The following is a 14629-nucleotide window of genomic DNA, read 5'->3' as shown; positions in this document are numbered from 1 at the left end:
ATTGGCCACATCGCTAATCACAGCCGTCCTTTCTGCTGAGCTAGGACTTGGCCTCAACATCATTCTGAAGTCAGTGCTCATCAGTCAGCATCAGCACCCGAGAGCAAACCTGTTTTCCGTTGCTGAAGAGGTAGGAGCACAAACTGGCACTTTTATATCCCGAGTTCAAGCTCAGCAGGCTGGGAAAGGGTCTCCCTGCCTGGGCAGCTGCGCTGCCCCTGCCGTTTGCACACAGTATCCTGGGAGGGAGGCTTCGGCACCAAGCCATGACATGTTAGCTTGGCCTCCTGGCCACCCCGAGTGCTCTGTGGCTGAGGCTACTATTGGTTGCCAAAATATCGGCCCAGAGGCCTTTTGGCGGTTAGGGCCATAGAACTGCATAGAACTGCAGGGCTCAAAGAACCACCAGCCAGCCCCAGGCAGGGAGAGAGGGATGGAGCCAAGAGAGGATGAGGCAGAGAGGAGATGGGGTGCAGAGAGAAGGGACAATCCTCCAGACTCACCCTCATGGACCCCACTTCTCCAAACTCCTCTGACTCGCTATGTAAGTTCGACCACATCACTTCTCTATGTGAAATCATCTCCAAGTACTTCACGTGCTTTGGGGATCAAATTTAACTTCCTAAACTTGACTCAGGAGGCCCACCATGGCTCCAGCCTTGTAGTTCTCCTCCCACCCAAGATGCTTCTGCAAGCTCCCTGTGCACTGAACTACTCACAAGCCCTGGCACCACCAATGTCTCCTCTCTTGGGTATGTAGCAGAAATTGCTAAGTGTCTACTAGTAGCCGTCCCACTCTTCTTTTTTAGTACCAAAATCCTTTATTTTTATCTGAGCACATGGCTACCTGGAAAAAAGACACCTCTGAGGTTTCCAGGCAGCTGAAACTGATCATGTGACCAACTTCTGACCAATGGGATCTAAGCAAAATGTCCTGCATGACTTACAGGAAGCATTATTAAAGGGAAGAGATATATTCTTCTGGGATGAATATGTGATGGCTGGAGTTTGAGCAGCCTTCTTAGACTATGAGGTGGAGTCTTATGCTGAAGAGAATAGAATGAGATTAGAGAAGAAACCCAGACCATGAGTATTATGGAGCCACATCCAGGCTTCTTTTACATGAGAGATAAATGAGTTCTTATTTTGTTTAGTCCATTATTATTTTGTGTTTTATTACTTTTGTGTTTCTCTTCTTTCTTAAAACTATCTGATTCAATGTCTAAGCATGTCATTTCTCTGTCTGGGATATACTTCCTTTCCTTCTTTACCTGGCTAATTCTATTTGGCTTTTTGAGACCCAGTTCTGGTGTCACCTTCTCTAGAGGGCACTCTGGGCAAGCAGCCCACCCTTGCACCCTTACAGCATAGACAGCTTCTCTCTCTTTTTTTTTTTTTTTGAGACAGAGTCTCACTCTGTCACCCAGGCTGGAGTGCAACCGTGCAACCTCGGCTCACTGCAACCTCCACCTCCCAGGCTCAAGCGATTCTCCTGCCTCAGCCTCCCAAGTAGCTGGGACTACAGGTGCCCGCCACCACACTGGGCGATTTTTTGTATTTTTAGTAGAGATGGGGTTACACCACGTTAGCTAGGCTGGTCTTGAACTCCTGACCTCAGGCAATCCACCCGCCTTGACCTCCCCAAAGTGTTGGGATGATAGGCGTGAGCCGTTACACCTGGCCAGAGCTTCCCTCTCTCTAGTGAAGTGCCTGTCTCATGATGTTCAATTGGTCTTATCACTGCTTCTCTCTCCTTTGGCTAGCCCAAGAGCATCTGAAGGAGTCAGTCTTATTCATGTCCAGATGTCTGGTACCTATTTCAGTACCTGGTGATAGCAAAATGGGGGAGGAGGGAAGAGAAAGGATGGGACGTGAGGGTGGGGAGGAAGTCCTAGCAAGTCTCTAGCTTCACGTAGGAATCCTGTATCATTCCTTTCACTGATGACAGATCCATCATGGGGGATAAAAATGGGAAAACCACTCTGGAGAGCTGACTTAGTAAGAACATCAGTGCCCACTATTTCTAAAACTTCCAATTTTATAGCATTTACCAACTTACAAGGCACATTCGTGCACATGTTATCCCTTAATTGTAACAACTCAATTAACTAGGCACTTTCATTATCTTCAGGGCTTGGAGGGGTATATGACTTGCTCAAGGCCACATGGCTACTAAGTGGCCAAGTGGGACCTGGAAACCAGGTCCTCCGGCTTCATATTCAAGAACATTCCCACCGTACACTGGTGCCTCCTCCACCTGCAGTGCTCTGGGGAGTCAGGAAAGCAGGCCACGTGCACAACCACACACAGGCCCGTGTGCGCGAGGGTGAGACTGCGCGCATACCTAGTGCACAGATGTGAGGGGCTCCAGATGTGTGTGGCATTTTCACTTGAGAGGGGAGCCATGGCAGGGGAAGGAGCATCGGGGCGATACTGTGCAGCTGGTGCATGCAGATGCTCTGCCACTCTGCTCAAGGACAGACCACCTCAAGCAAGTACAGGGGATGCCAGGAAGCAGGGAGGGCTGGGAACAGGCGGCAGCCAGGGGGAGTTCACATGCTTTTAGAAACTGCACTAGGCTGTCATCGGTGCTGGTTATTCAGTGCATTCACCTCCCCCGGAGCGAGAACAGGACACTGTCAGGCTAAGAGACAGCAGCACACAGCATGTCCATGGTAAACAATTTATTTTTCTACCTCAGTTGCTTACAGGGGAAAAAAATAAAACGTCATCGGGGAGAAGCACAGATGAACTATTTACAGAGATGAAGAAAATTCACAATGGCTAAAACGTTTGTGAGGCAAGCATACTAGAACAAGTTCACCAAAGCGAAGCAATTCATAGCAAAACAAAATATGGAGGGGGAGAAAAGCCATACAGATTTGTTCTTTGAAAAAAATAATACTCATGGAAAAGCCTGCAGGAAAATAAAAGGAAACTAACCAATTATTACATCAAGCATCTTTAATGAGATGAACCAATCTGCACATGTAGGGTCTCAAGGACAATGACATTCAAATGTATGGATTCACTCACAACAAATGCATCAAATGGAAGCGCACGGGTCACTTCTCACAAACTACCAGCACAGACAAAGCGGTGACTCTTGAGGGTCCAACTGAGTGGTACGTCATTAATCCAAGAGAGTGGGTGTATTTCAGTCAGGGAAATGGAGGGAGTCAAGCCATGGGAAAAGATCCTTCTAAAGGTGATGGGCAGGAGTGCCAGCCTTGAGATGGGGCCTGATCAGGATGGGCCCCCTGTGTTCCACCCCCTCCTACTCCAATGGTGCCAGCAGGCAAGGCCAGGCCAGCACGGGCAGGGAGGTGAGCTGGGGAAGGCGGGGCCCACTGTGGATCGGTGCCCACCGTGCCTGCCATGTGGTAGCACCTGGGTGACTCCACTGTCCCTTCTCGAAGACAGACAGGCTTGTGATTATGGCAACAGCCACTGGCCCCAAAAGACAAAGACAGTCAGATAGTGTTTATATAGCTCCTCTTCCAGATTAGATTTTTCACATTCTTAGAGAATAGTCTGTCTCTGTGTGTTCACCTTTATCGCTGTCCATCGTAAGACACAGGTGTTCCAAGTCACGTATCTGCAACCCCTCTGGACCACCAGCACTTCAAAGCTCACCCCGTGATATGTCCCCAACAAGCCTGTTTGGTCATGACTTAAAAACATTTGATGTCTTCTTCCTAGTTTCCCCTGAGGAGGCTCTACGAAGTTTGTGAGAAGTTTCCCTCTGGCCCCGTTACATTCTGAAGAAGTGGGGTCGGTCACAATGCATACAAGAAGAAAAGTGGGAGGGGACTGGAGAATAACTTTTTTTTTTAATTGAGTGAAGCAATGAGGACACGAGTCCAAGAATTAAAAATGAGAAAAAGAACATTCATTCAAACAGGCAGCTAAGACAGACTTTCAGTGAGCACTGACGGGAGCGGGGGCGGCCCAGGCCGGGACTGTGTCCTCTCTCTCTAGAAATGGTAGCAAACCCCACTTTGCTATGCCTCTCTTAAGAGCTAGTTGATAAAAATTATGTCTTGTGAAATCGGCAAATAGTCTGCAAAGTGAAATAAGACAGAAATTAACAGATTAAACTGAAATGAGAAGTCCAGAGTGGGGAAAAGAGAGGAAGCAGGGGAGATCCCTGATCACAACCCATAATTCAAGACCGGGTCCTGATCCAAGTTCTGGGCCGGGGTGGACACCTGGATGTGGGAAGAAGGAGCTGTTCCCAGAGTGGTTGGTCACCACCCAGCCTTTCTAGAAAAGAAGTACTCCCCACTCTAAAAACTATCCAGTGTCTAGCCTTCTCTAGGAACATTATATCTATTCTCATAGAATTCTGAAGATGGGCACAGCCAGGTGCCACTTGCCACCAGCTGTGTGGCCCAGGAAGGCCCCTGCAGCCCCACGTCACATGGCGAGAATGAGGCTCTACTAAGAGTGATATCTGCATCCCCAACCAGATGAGATGGATGTTCATAGAAAGGGTAAGTCCAGGTGGAAAGGAGGACCCTTCAAAAAGGGGATCAGATTGCATCTTCCTGAAAGGGGACCCAGGCTACCTGGTTTATGAGTGAGAACAGCCAGGAAGAAGAGGCTCAGAGCTCTCTAGGACCTGGGCATGCTTTCATTTCTCCCAGCTAGCTGTCTGGCACGGCCCTGCTAGGGGGACTCAGAAAGGGGCTGGGTGAGGTCCGGGATCCACGCACAGCGTCAGGGAGACCGGAGGTGGGAAGTGGATAAAGTGGGCATACAGTGAGGACACTGAAAAGAAAGACCACAAAGAAAACATCAGGACAGTTGGGAGGTGACATGACTGCTGTGCAATGTCACGAAGTCACAGGATCCCTGGGGCATGGCAGGGGTCCGCAGAATCTACCTGATGGGGACGAGGAGAGGGCAGAGGGCTGGGCTGCCCCATCTCTGGGTCCCCCTTCTGTACCCCAGCCGCCTCAGCCAGATCCACTCGAAACTTTCCTTATTGGCATGAGGTGACAGACGGAAGTCAGGGCATCCCAAAGCTTCTCTGTAGCTGAGGCTGTGGCTCCAGCAGGCATCAAGTTTGGTTCTAGAGGGGCTCAGCTACTCCCTGCGCTCTTGACTGGAATGACACATGGACCTACCTAGGCTTTGTGTCTGGAAACACTTGGCTGCTTGGGGAGGCATCTGGGATAAGCACAGACACAACACTCCATAAGGAGCATATTCTTTGGGAGGGCGTTAGGAGGGGAATAGACTCCGACCCCAGCCTGGCTCCTCAGATGAGTGGGGTGGGCAGCCCCAGCCATGGGGCCACCCTTCTCAGTTCAGGGCCACTTCACTCTTGCCCTCCCTGAGAGCAGGCAGCCTTACTCTTGTGGCCACTGATGGCCCCTTTCTGGCCATTAGTTAAGAGAATCAAGAGGCTTCCATAGTGAGTGGGAAGGTGGGAAGGATGGAAAAATAAAAGTTTGATGGTTGAGAACAGGGCAGCTAACTCCCAAAGGTCAGGAAGCTGCTGTCTGTACATTGTAATGCCTGATTTCTGTCCCATTCAAACCCACCTGATTGTATTAAGCTGCAGGGGCTGTGGCCATGACAAACAGATGGGTCCTGGGCATAAACACTCCAACCCCGCTCTATCCTCCTCCCTGCAGCCCAACCCCCCAAGTTCCCAAAGTCTTGGCTTTGGTGAAGGGCTGGGCACTCAGGGGACCGTATCTCACTCTGCCCAGCCTCAATCTGGTCACTGCTGCATGTCCGTTTGCCTGAGGCAGGCCCAGGGGTGCAGGCCTTGGAGGCAGAGTTCTACCAGATGTCTCCTGAGCCAGCTCATGGGGGCCCTGGGGCAGGCCCTCTGATGAGACAGGGGCCTTAGCATGAGGTCCACATTGATGCCCTCCCCCAATGATTCCATGTTAAGATCCTCAACTCTGTCCTCCTGGGACTAGCATCACACTCAGGGGCAATGGCAGCCTGATTACAGAGGGGAGCAGGTTGTGCAGGCTGAGTGCACAGATCAGTGCTGCACCTGGAGGGCCAAGATGCGTGAGCCTTTGCGCCTGTCATCCCCTGAAGGGGAAGCCAGGGGAGGAAGTGAGAGGAAAAGCTCCCCTTGAACCTGCCACCAGCTTCTGGGCTGAGCAAGACAGGCAGAGAACGGAGCACAGGGATGCTGACCCCACGGGTCTCTCCAGGAAGGAGTGGTGCGCATGTGTAAGTGTGTGGACCATGCACCCCCCAAATAACAGCCCTCTTCCTTTAGGCACTGGAACAGCACCAGCCCATAAGAAATTTCCACGGTGACTGTTCTACATTCTGTGCTGGCAATAGCCACTTGCCACACATGGTTACTGAGTCACTGAAATATGGTCAGTGTTTCTAAAGGAACTGAAATTTTCTTTTTACTTCTTCTTCTCATTTTTGAGACAGAGTCTCACTCTGTCGTCCAGGCTGGAGTATAGTGGTGTGATCTCGGCTCACTGCAACCTCTGCCTCCTGGGTTTAAGTGATTCTCTTGCCTCAGCCTCCTGAGTAGCTGGGATTATAGACGCCTGGCACCACGCCCGGCTCATTTTTATATTTTCAGTAGAGACAGGGTTTCACCATGTTGGCCAGGTGGGTCCCGAACTCCTGACCTCAAGTGATCCTCCCACCTTGGCCTCCCAAAGTGCTGGGATTACAGGCATTAGCCACTGCACCCAGCCAACTTTAATTTAAACGTAAGTTTTAGTAGCTACTTGTGGCTAGTGTTATTGTACCAGACAAATGGATGCTAGGGAGATGGTGGAGGGTGGCAGTTAAGGCCCAGACCGCCTGGTCCAAATGCAGGTCCTGCCCCTTGCGTAGTGTGACCCTTTCAGAAGGAGTTTCTACCTCTGTGCCTGTGCCTGGTGGGGGTCTCTGCCTGGAAATGGGAAAGTCTAATGCCAGTGGCTGGTTGAGTGCTGGCCTCTCTTGTGGTGGTCCTTCTTGCATGTGCCCTTCCTTCCTTCAGGTCTGGGAGCCTGTGGCCATCCTGAAGCAGCCTGCTGCTGGGGGGCATCTTTGGGGATGGCTTCCTTAGTGCGGGCCGAGGAGCCTTGCTGAGGCCCCTCTCAGATGGGGAACCACCCCAGCCCAAGGGGACACTGGTGGGGGAGCCACCTGCACTCAAACTCCTCCATCTTGAACCTCTGCTTCTGTGCCTGCCTTCCCTGCACCCTCTGACCCACACAATCGGAGAGGCGCACAGACCCCAAAGACCATTCCTCGCAGACCCCCTTTTCCAAAAGAGAGAAGTAAGGCCCAAGAAGCTGAGTGACCTGCCCATGGCCACTTGGCCAGGTGGTGTCGGAGCCAGGACAAGAGCTTGGGGCTTCCACCGCTGGTTGAGGGATCTGTCTGCCATACAGCATGGCTCTAGGTGCCCCCAAATGCCTCCTGATCTCCCCAACTACACCTTTCCCACCCCAATGCTCGGTCTGAGGCAAAGACCAGTCCAAGCCCTCACTCTGCCTTCCTGTCATCAGTGTCGGGGCACCATCTTCCAGTGACACGTCTTCACTCCCTTTGCTTCCTAATTCATCTCAGACCCTGACACTCCCAGACCTCCAGGTCTAGGCATGATGACAAGGCAGGGGTGAAACTCTGCCTGCGGCCCAGCTCCCCAAGGAGCCTCCTTTCTCAGCAGAGAACCCACAGGGGACAAGACTCTGTCCATAACACCTCCTCTGGAATCTCGGCTGTCCTTTGCACATGGACACCCCCAAACACCCCAATATATTCTTATCTGTACTCCAGATTTGAGAAAAGCTGGGGAAAAGCACACCCTGTAAAACATCGCTTCCTTCATTGTCCCTACCCCATCCCTACTAGACCATGTTTCCCCTCGCTGCTTCTCCCAGGTGAGGTCCCAGGCCTGCCAGCTACCTGGAGCTGGAGGGGAGCAGCCCTGGCGTGTGGCGGGCGTCACCGTGGGCTCTGCCTCAAGTCTTGATGCCCACGCAGAGGGAAAGGAGAATCTAAACAGCCCACCCAGGATGGACAGCAGCCCCAACCCCCAGCAGCTCAACATCAACATAGCCCAGAAGGGCACTGAAGCCACAGCAGTCAGGACCGAGCAGGAGGAGGAGGAGTGGAGGAAAGGAAGGAAGGGTGGGGAGACATCAAACATTGGGCAGGTGGACACAGGGAGCAGGGAGGCGGGCTAGGGGTGGTAGAGGGTGAAAGGAAGCCCTGGGCCTAGAGTTGAGTCCCCAGTGAGAAAAAACCCGGAAGAGACTTCAGAAAAAGGAGGTGAGCACAGAGAGGCCTCCTGCCTCCATTCTCCTGCTTTCCCTTTAAAAGCTGCCGTTCTCAAATACCCAGCACCAGTGAGTTATACCTGAGTTAATCAGAAACTCTGAGCTGCAACCTGGCCTTGAACTTCAGTGGATTTGAAATTTATCATGTATAGGTCATTTTCAAGTGGATGCACGTATGAAATGCATTCTCTTTAGGGGTCCTCTCACCTCCCCCCAAATGCAGCCCACCTCTTGTGCTTCCAAAGCCCTGGGAGACCAAGCCACTCACCTGGGAACTGATAGCCATAGCTAGGAGCAAATCCGGGGTAGCCGCGGCCATAGGTCGCCACGAAGTTGGGGTATCCTTGAACACAAAGAGAAAGATCAGAGTCCTGTTAGTACAGCCGCCTCAGGTCTGGGGTAAAATCTCACGGAGGGTGGCAATGAGAACAGCCTGAGTTATTTTCCTTCACAGAATAATTTGTCTCCCATGAGGGTTTTTTATCAAGAGTCTGGGTCACCTCTCTCCCGTGGCCGGGGGCGCTGTCAGCTGTTGCTAATTAACCTGTATTTGGGCAGCCAGACCCTGCAAAGCCCATGTACTTTCCTGAACCTTCAGAGTAAATGCCATGCATCAGCACCAAACACGAGGCCTGCGCCTTGCTCTGACATTTGGAGAGCTTACCCTGCATGTACTTTACCTTAAAGCTATTGACAGTAGGAGATTAAAGTCCTTGTGATGCGTCCTCCCAAGGCAGTGGACAACAGAGCCGGCACCAGACAGAGCATGCGAACTCAGGAGTCACAGTTTAGCGGCCAAACTCAGGGCTCACCCTGGGCCTGTGGAAAACGCTGGACCTGATGAGCCATGGCCCACATTGCAGTTTTGACACTCCAAGGAGGTGCCAGGATCTTTGGAGAATGGTGAGGGGCTGGGTGTGTTAAGACGCATACCGCAAAGTGTAGCTCCAATTCGGGAGCCCCGTGCCGCGTGCCTGGATGGGCATTTCACAGCAAGCGTATGGTTTCTAGACCCCTGTCTCAGCAGACAAGCTGGGGGTGGGTGGTTCACTGAAAGATACTTGTAGAAACTGCCACTGGGCTGGCCACTGGGGACAAAGAAACTCAGCTGGCAAGTCCAGGGGCTGGTGTGACCATCTCAGATCTGTCACTAACCCCCAGTGATGTGAGGTGTCATTCAGCTCTCAGGGAGTCAGTGTGGCTGCTCAGGCCACTTCGTTCTTCACGTCCCTGCCTGATTCAGGCTAAATGAAGGCCGTATGGGTCAGGCTCACTCTGCCTCCCTCCACTCAGTGTATATGTAACCTCAGCACATCCATGCTCTTAAGATGCCACCACGGCCACCCAACCACCAAGAACATGACTTTCGCTTTGACCTTGGAGGTGAATGTCTGCGGTCATTTTTTTGGCTGCCCAGCCCCTGAGCCTCTCCCTGTGTGTAAGTCTTGGAGAGAGGCCACCCCCCATGCCCCTCAGCCCCCGCCCACCATCACAGAAGCTGAGAAGGCCTCAGGGCTCTTCCTGGGGTTGGAGGCTGGCAGGCAGGCCCGTGAACCAGGGCTCGACAGATGGAAGCCCTCCTTGGGATCTGCCTCTGGAGCTGGTAGGGCAGAGGAGGAGGGACTGGCTCCGAATTTATTCTGGTGTCAGTAGCAGAATCTGGCATCCAGTGTTGGCAACAGTGGCCCCCTGACCAGGTCATTCCTGAGTTGTCCCCTTGGTTAGGGCTGGGGCTCTGACCACCCAGCTCCCCCAGTTCCTGCCTATTTTCTGAGTCCTGTTCTCCAGCCATCCTGTCAATTCTCCAGCACTGCCCAAGCTCCTTCTAATAATCTCCTTTGCTGCTTACAGCAGCCAGGGTTGTTTCTGTTGCTTGTTATCAAAACACTGGCAAACAATTACTTTGATGGGTGGACTTATGACAGCCTCCAGGCTCTCCAGCAATTGAGGGCAACAGTGACACTTTCCACAGGTGTCTCTGCCCTTCTACACAACCCCTTTAAAAACATCCCTACACACAGCTCTGGGGTCTTATCACCCACCTGCTCAGTGGCTTCTCACACATCACACTGACCACTTCCTGACCCTGCAAGTGAGGGCTAACGGAAAAGGATCACTTACTAAATTCCACTTTGCCTGCACTTGGCAACAGGAGTCAGAGTTTGCTTGTCATCCTGCTGCCTACTCAGAGCTTTTGTGCCTTGGAGATGGGCTCCACCGTCCCTCACTTCCTGGTGGATGTTGGTGTTGTAGCATCTGCCCAGGATCAGTGATTCTGCCACCAGACCTAGAGCAGAAACTCACGGGTCTGAAGTCAGGAGACCTGGGTTCCAGTCCTGCCTCTGGCCCACAACTATGCCCTTGGGGGTTGTTATGATTTGATGTATGTGTTTCCCCCAAATTTCTATGTTGAAATCTTAATTCCCAAGGTGATGGCCTTAGGAGGTGGGGCCTTTGGGGTGTGATGAGGCCATGAGGTGGAGCCCTCATGAATGTGCCCTTAACAAAGAGATCACAGAGAGACCCTCACCCCTTCCAACATGTGAGGACATGGTTAGAAGGGGCCATCTATGAGGAAGCAGGCCCTCACTGGATACGGAATCAGCCAGCACCTTGATCTTCACTTCCCAGCCTCCAGAACTGTGAGAAATAAATTGTTGTTCATAAGCCACCTCGTCTATGGTAATCTGTGACAGCAACCTGACTTAAGATAGGAGTCTTCCTTTTTCTCTTGGAGCTTAAGTCTTGTCACCTGTAGAAAGCCCTGTGGGTCCCTTGCAACAGTGACGTGCCCAAATTCTCGAGTGAGACCAGCTGTGGCTCCTTTCCCTTGCTTCCCCCAGAACCTTCCCACATTTGCAGTCACAGCTCACTCACTGACTGGAACTGTCTCTACCTCCACAGGGTCTTGCCACCCGTTCCTTCCTGTGCGCTTATTTCCCAGCGCTTGGTGACTCATTGACAGAAGCCTGCCCAAGCGAGGCAGAAGGACCCAGCAGCTCTGCACTGACTGCTAGCTAAGGAGCAGAAGCCCGGTGGGATGTTGAGCTCAGGAACCAGAAGGAGAAGGAAGGAAGAACAGCAAAGGCCAGGGCTCAGATGCCTTAAATGGACACAAGCATACTGGCGCTTTCCTTCGTATTTATTTCATGGCTGGGCAGCTCAGTTCTCCTCCAAATTAATCACCTGCTGGCAAATCAGATCTTGTACTAGATTTCTTATACCATGATTTCGACAATATTGATAAACGGATTATATGCAAACAGCCAAGTCATGGCTGCCTAGGGCCTTTCCTGATGAAAAATGGCTCCTTTGCTTCTAACTTCAGAGCTGGGGGCCTTAAATATTTTAGTGTTAATCTGACAGCAAAAGCATAAGCCCATGTGTCACCTTCCCTCAGGGAGGGTGGGAAGCGGCAGAACAGCCAGTTTCTCCCTGCACTTAGGTGACCAATACAATGCAATTATATCTGCTTTCTTCCTGGCTTTCCCACAAGGCTTCAACAAGAAAGAAGAAAAGCATGGTCAAGTTCACCCCAACTTTGGGTCTCACCCCTCTCTTCCTGGACACATCAATACTACAGTCTCCCAAACCACAAAGATGAGAATTTGGCATCTGCCAGAGAGGGGGATCTTGTCTCCACCCCCCATCGCCGAACATCCTCTAGGTCAGGCAGATGAAATCATAAATTTATAATACAACATTACTTCAATTTTCCTCTTCATTTACTGCTGTGCAGCCCAGCTCTGCTCGAATGGTTCACAGCCCCAGCCACACGGGGGAAATTGGCTGGCTGCATATCAATAGCACATTACAGCAGACCCGTGCAGACGCTCCATCAAGCCACATTACGGCGAGATGACCCAGCCACCACTTCCATTAGCAGCCGGGCCCCTCCCGCACTGGCCACTGCACAATTTATTTGCTCCAATACTCTGGACGCCTGATCAATCCCACAGTAATTATCTCTTGTCACTAAAGTCAAAAAAAAAATCAAGGCTTCTGCCAGGGTGACCACCTCTCTTGCAGATCGGCTTTCCATTGCAGAAGCAAAATACAGAAATCAACAATAGAATTTGGATTTGCCAGTGAGCTCATTTTGAGGCCCCATTTTGGGGATGCTGACAAAGTTGTCAAAACCGTGGTTCTGGTTCTAGATCTTTGCTGCAACCCTAGAGATGTTTCCCTTCTAGACGGGTCCATGACTCATCCTCTCCCGGGCTCTGTTACTCAGCTACTCAGAGTCATGGAAAACGGCTCCCACCAGGCCCCAGACTTGAAAGAGACAAGAGACAGGGCTGTTTATCCAGGGAACTGCCAGAGTGTGACGTATCTGCTGCGTGATGTTTAGAGCACTGCCTGGGGCACCACATCGGCTCCATGAGGTCTGCAAACAGACTAAACACCAAGTGCCAAGAGTCCTTCCTAGGCAAGGACGTGAAGGCTAAAGTCTACAAAGATGCTTTGCCCCCAGAATCACCCTGAGTTGCAGGGGCTCCTCCAGACCTGCGCTGTCCAATTTGAATTTAATTCAAATAATCTAAAATGAAAGCTCCAGTTCCTCATTTGCAAAAGCCACAACTCAAGGGCTCAGCAGCTACCGTGCACAGGCGGCTAGTGATATTGGCTAGTGCAGACAGGACCTTCCTTCCCTTGCAGGAAGTTCTATTGGACTGCACTGCTCTACAGGGACAATGAAGAGCTGAATTCTGAGTTTCCTCTGTCCACCAGGAAGCAGCTAAACAAAGGAACACTTCCTTGAGAATAACCTAAACAGATATTTTTGGGAAAGCCAGATCCCGGTCGAAATTGAGTCTAGATACGTGGTTTTAAGTTCCAGCCAATCTCCAATCTTTTGCTCTGTTAGTGAACACCAGCAGATTACAGCTTCCTAGTCCCTGTTCTCAATGATACTTTTTTTTTGTGCCTGCATTTCAGGGGGCTTAATGTCGGGGAACACTGAGTCAGGACTTCACAGGGGGCTTCTCAGCACGACTGCACCTAAGAATGCTTTTGGCTAACGTGCTTTAGCTGATCATCAGCATCTCTTCGTTTCTGGGCCTGCTAGGGTGAAGCTTTTCTTTAAGGGCTCAGCAATGTGCTATTTCTCTAACACTTGTATCAGCATGTTAAATAAACAGCATGTGCCCAACGAGGCCAAGAAAGTTAAAGGCAGTGGGATTATGTGGCAGAGAAGGCTCAGAGAAATAAAATATATCAACAATCATCATGTGTTTGCTTTTATTAAGTTCACCTTCATTAAGAAAAATGAAAGAGATTCTATCACATTGAGCTGGATAACTGTGGGCACCTCTTGGTGCCGCAAGGCAGTGCCACAAAGTCTGAGGGGCTGCAAAAGACCATTTCTGTTTTTTTGTTTGTTTGTTTTTGAGATGGAATCTTGCACCGTCACCCAGGCTGGAGTGCAGTGGCGTGATCTTGGCTCACTGCAACCTCGGCCTCCCGGGTTCAAGTGATTCCTCTGCTTCAGCCTCCCGAGTAGCTAGGACTACAGGCATGCGCCACCATGCCCGGCTAATTTTTGTATTTTTAGTAGAGACGGAATTTCACTATATTGGCCAGTCTAGTCTCTAACTCCTGACCTCAGGTGATCTGCCTGCCTTGGCCTCCTGGGATTATAGGCATGAGCCACTGCGCTGGCCTGCAAAAGACCTTTCCTGGGCTGGGCGCGGTGGCTCACGCTTGTAATCCCAGCACTTTGGGAGGCCGAGGTGGGCGGATCACGAGGTCAGGAGATCGAGACCACGGTGAAACCCCGTCTCTACTAAAAATACAAAAAATTAGCCGGGCGTGGTGGCGGGAGCCTGTAGTCCCAGCTAATCGGAGAGGCTGAGGCAGGAGAATGGCGTGAACCCAGGAGGCGGAGCTTGCAGTGAGCTGAGATTGCGCCACTGCACTCCAGCCTGGGCCACAGAGCGAGACTCCGTCTCAAAAAAAAAAAAAAAAAAAAAAAAAGACCTTTCCTGAGAGTCTTAGGTGACTCTGGTTTTGTCCGGCTCAAAGGTGGGAGACCTGGCCCCTAAGGATAACTCCTCCTCTTCTCTTGTACATTCCTTTTAAGAAATTCCCATTGGGTCGATTATTCTGTGATTCTGTCAAACGCCTAAAAGCTAAAACCAAAACAGGTGTAGGTTTTCCCCAAGGATGTCTGCAGCCATATCAACAGAGATCAAGATAGAAAAACTGTGCAACTATACGCTTATCAGCCTCCCTCTGATGAGACCACCCAGAGTAAGGAGAAAATCTTAAATGATATTTAAAAATTAGTTCCACAGTGTCCAAGTCATTTACAGACCAGTGTGCTGGTTGTCTCAGACTCCTCACTAGAATGTCAG

General features: G+C 51.1%; 1 protein-coding gene across 9 annotated transcripts in view; it reads right to left on the bottom strand.

Moving 5' to 3' along the window:
- MSI2 (musashi RNA binding protein 2) overlaps nt 1-14629 on the bottom strand; it is a 431132-nt gene that overhangs the window by 49546 nt on the left and 366957 nt on the right. For 8 of the 9 annotated variants that reach the window (XR_010117987.1, XM_055256382.2, XM_063628454.1 and 5 more), the window contains one exon: nt 8542-8616. Coding sequence is in view for 8 of the 9 variants with exons in the window: in XM_055256382.2 (XP_055112357.1) it covers nt 8542-8616 (75 nt within the window). In the remaining variant the exon portion in view is untranslated. Of the gene's footprint in view, nt 1-2669; nt 4064-8541; nt 8617-14629 lie in introns of those variants that run through there. The other variant, XM_055256387.2, reaches the window with a different exon arrangement.

This window comes from Symphalangus syndactylus, chromosome 20 (assembly GCF_028878055.3).
Source record: "Symphalangus syndactylus isolate Jambi chromosome 20, NHGRI_mSymSyn1-v2.1_pri, whole genome shotgun sequence".
NCBI lineage: Eukaryota > Metazoa > Chordata > Mammalia > Primates > Hylobatidae > Symphalangus > Symphalangus syndactylus.
The sequence above is the reverse complement of the archived record's forward strand: the minus strand, read 5'-3'. Positions and strand labels throughout refer to the sequence as shown.